The sequence below is a fragment of the Cariama cristata genome, unplaced genomic scaffold, assembly GCF_000690535.1.
Source record: "Cariama cristata isolate BGI_N322 unplaced genomic scaffold, ASM69053v1 scaffold42085, whole genome shotgun sequence".
In the NCBI taxonomy this organism is placed as follows: domain Eukaryota; kingdom Metazoa; phylum Chordata; class Aves; order Cariamiformes; family Cariamidae; genus Cariama; species Cariama cristata.
This window is the reverse complement of record NW_009620038.1, coordinates 32,226-35,564: the sequence shown is the minus strand read 5'-3', so window position 1 is coordinate 35,564 and position 3,339 is coordinate 32,226. Positions and strand designations below refer to the sequence as shown.

The following is a 3,339-nucleotide window of genomic DNA, read 5'->3' as shown; positions in this document are numbered from 1 at the left end:
TATATATTTTAAAATTCTTTCACTCAAGCAAACTTTCTCACTTGCAGTGTGGTTTGGTGTAATATTCATAAGACACGGGCTCTACCAGGACGGTGTGTTTAAATTTACTGTCTATATTCCTGATAATTACCCAGATGGAGACTGCCCGGTAAGTGGTTGTGTGTGTCTTGGGTTTTTCTTGGTTTCTGGTGTTTTTAGTCTGACTTTTTGTTAAAGCTAATATACCAATTAGCTTCTCATTTTCTTGAACTAGTTTTGTTCAGTTGGCTGGGCTCATTTGCAATATCTTGTATTATATTTCCTTACATTTATGGAGGAATCGTGTTACTCTTGACTACAGAGGCTGCTGTAGAGTGAACTTCCTGAGGTTAGATGCGTTAGAGTTCTTTACCTCAACTCTTGATCTGCTCGGCAAGGAATTTAACATTGAAGCACTTAAAGAAGTATCCAAATTCTGAGTAGCGATATAATAGAACATAAAATCCAGGCACCTATGCTATGCTTGCTGTAGTACTGCAGGATTTCTTGCCTGTCCCTCTTCTAAATTACATTGAAACAAAGAACGAAAAGAACTTGAGGAGAACGTTGGTGAAACAAAGGGACAAGGAGATAAATAGCATGGTGTTACCTTCCATCTCTGCTTTATCTTTTTCTCTTTATGGAAAAGTATTCAAGTTAATGAATCAATGAAAAAATAAAAATTAAAGAAAAAAATCTTGTGGCAATCTGACTCTCCAGAGCAACTGGCCCTCTTTGCCAGATTTCTTTAAGAGGAAGATTGGGGGACAGGCATATGTAACTGCTGCAGCTGAGAACAAGTTGCTATGTCAGGAAGCTGTCTACTTGGTGTCAAGTTTTGTGTAAAGCTATCAGCTTTAAAAGGTCAGAACTAGTAGGAAACAGTTTCTTTCAAAGATTAGACTTTAGTATCTCTCATGCAGCCATCATTCTTTTGCTAGCATAGGACTTTAAAACCTTGCTGTTGAAACTAAGTTTTCTTTTGGAAGAATGCACGAACACCAGAGGAAACTAGCTGTAAAGAACTGAAGACACCTTGGTGTCACTGCTCAGTTTATTTAAAAATGTGTAGGATAAAAAAAAGTATTGATTGTAGCTCAAGTATGTAAAAAGCTTTCAGTCACAAATAGCTAAACCAGAAAAACTGCTTTAATCTGATCTTATCTGGTATGATTACCTGTCTTGGCACTAGTGCCTGTGCAGTTAGCTGGATTAGTTTCCTGATTTGGTGATAAGCATGTGAGAGAGGACAAGACCCTGCATGTAACATGGGTGCGTTGGGTTACAGTTTCACAGTTCAGGTGGCTTTCTTTTAGTACAGCAACACTTAATTAGTATTTGGAAACAACATCTGACTGACCTTCATCTAGTAGTTTTAGCATTAGGATTAAAGTTGTCATAATTAACTTCTTTTTCCTAATACAGCGCTTGGTTTTTGATCTGCCTGTCTTCCATCCGCTAGTAGATCCTTTATCTGGTGAACTGGATGTGAAAAGAGCATTTGCAAAATGGAGGTTAGTGGTAACATATTGATGTATAATTTGAAAGAAGTTTGTTCCTTTCTTCATTATGTTTTGTTCTTTTTAGGCGAAATCATAATCATATATGGCAAGTATTAATGTATGCCCGCAGAGTCTTCTACAAGATTGATACAACTAGTCCTCTGAACCCTGAGGCTGCAGTGCTGTAAGTATCTTCCATGTGTATAGACATGGTCTCTTAAGAGATTTTTGCATAGACTTGCAGAAACAGGAGGTTTTTAAAGTTGTTTATCGGTTCATGGTCTCTACCGCCAGAGTTGGTTGTGCTAGGAACTAAAGTTGAGGCTTTGCCAAGTCTGTCTGTGCTTCTAGAGCAAACCTGTGCTTCCTTGCAATTACTTAACATTACTTACTTCTCTCTTGCAGGTATGAAAAAGATATTCAGCTGTTCAAAAGTAAAGTGGTGGACAGTGTCAAACTATGCAGCAGTCATTTATTTGATCAGCCCAAAATAGAGGATCCCTATGCAATCATGTAAGTACCGTGAGCAAATTCACCACGTCCTAGTGTTTTGACCACAAGTTCTGGTATAGCTGTTGATTTGAAGCCTGCCTTTGCTGAGTTGACTGACCTGTTTTTTCTTACGTTTATACTTTTAATATTCCTACCCTCATTTCCTTCTGTTTAGTATTGAGTGTATCTCAAATACAGACACTTGTGTTTACTATTTTGTCACTGAGCAACCAAGACTTAAAAAAAACTCAACAAAACCCCAAACAAACAAACCTGAAAACACCCCATCTCCCTCCAGTAGAGTTACCCATGGAGTAAATAATGTGTTTGGGCTTTCCTGAACTTTTAGATGACTGTCATACTTTGGTCATACTTTTTAAATGCTTTTAAGCTTGACTGTATGGGGGACGGAGCAGTCAGCTCCATAGTGAATATGAGTAGTGTTTCATGTAGCACTTGCTGAATTGCCAGTTCTCATTGAAAACAAAAATGAAAACCTGAACATTTTGTGTTGAAAAGATCCATGACAATGTGAATTTAGTTCTTAACTGTATGTTTTAACGCTAAAAACTGACACTTGTAGTTTACTTGAAGTTCAACAAACTAAACCAAGGAAAATGCCTGCTTTCTGCTCTGTCTATGCTGTAGTTTGCAAAAATGTGAAGTAAAAGATAACTGTTTTTTTCCATAGTTTTTCTCCATGGAATCCAGCTATACATGATGAAGCTAGAGAGAAGATGCTGACTCAGAAGGTATGCGCAAAGTCCAGATTCTCACTAGAGTAAGGGTTTATTGCTTGACAAGGAAAGAAAGGTTCTCTCTCTCTTTGAATGTGTACCAGACAGAACTTACTCTACCCCTCTTTTGGATCAGCCGGCATGCTGAAACTGATTTGGTCTCCTAACTAAGCAGTTATGTCCCTGTTCTAACTTCAGTGTGTTAAGCAATTAATCATTTAGCCAGCTAGAAAGCTTTGTTAGTACAGTTGTTGGCACACTTGGCAGATTTTTTTGTTTAGGGATGAAAGGGAAGGAAGGAGGGGAAGGAAGAGATTTGCTGACTGCTTATTAGCTTGTCCTGCGCTTGTCCTGGCCGTTACAGTTTCTGCATAACCTGACAGTCCCCAAAGTCTTTGTTATCTTCTGTTGAGAGATCTTTCATTTTTGAATCAAAGCTTCAGGGCTTTCTTCTCATTCCAAACTTTGTGGAGCAGCACAAGCAGAGTACATTGCTCATGTCTCTAACGCTACTGATTTCTAATAAGACAACCTCAGCTAATCAAAGGCTGCTTAGAGTTACTTCTATCACGAAGCACTGTCACTGCAAT

The 3,339-nt window shown here is 38.3% G+C and overlaps 1 protein-coding gene across 1 annotated transcript in view; it reads left to right on the top strand.

Annotated features, from left to right (window-relative positions):
* Positions 1-47: 47 nt before the first annotated feature.
* The window catches only part of AKTIP (AKT interacting protein), a gene marked incomplete at its 5' end in the record, with an annotated part of 6,578 nt that continues 3,286 nt past the window's right edge, over positions 48-3,339 (top strand). The window contains 5 exons of the mRNA XM_009701458.1: positions 48-148; positions 1,444-1,532; positions 1,606-1,704; positions 1,926-2,033; positions 2,704-2,764. Of these exons, the coding sequence (XP_009699760.1) occupies positions 48-148; positions 1,444-1,532; positions 1,606-1,704; positions 1,926-2,033; positions 2,704-2,764 (458 nt within the window). The remainder of the gene's footprint in view (positions 149-1,443; positions 1,533-1,605; positions 1,705-1,925; positions 2,034-2,703; positions 2,765-3,339) is intronic.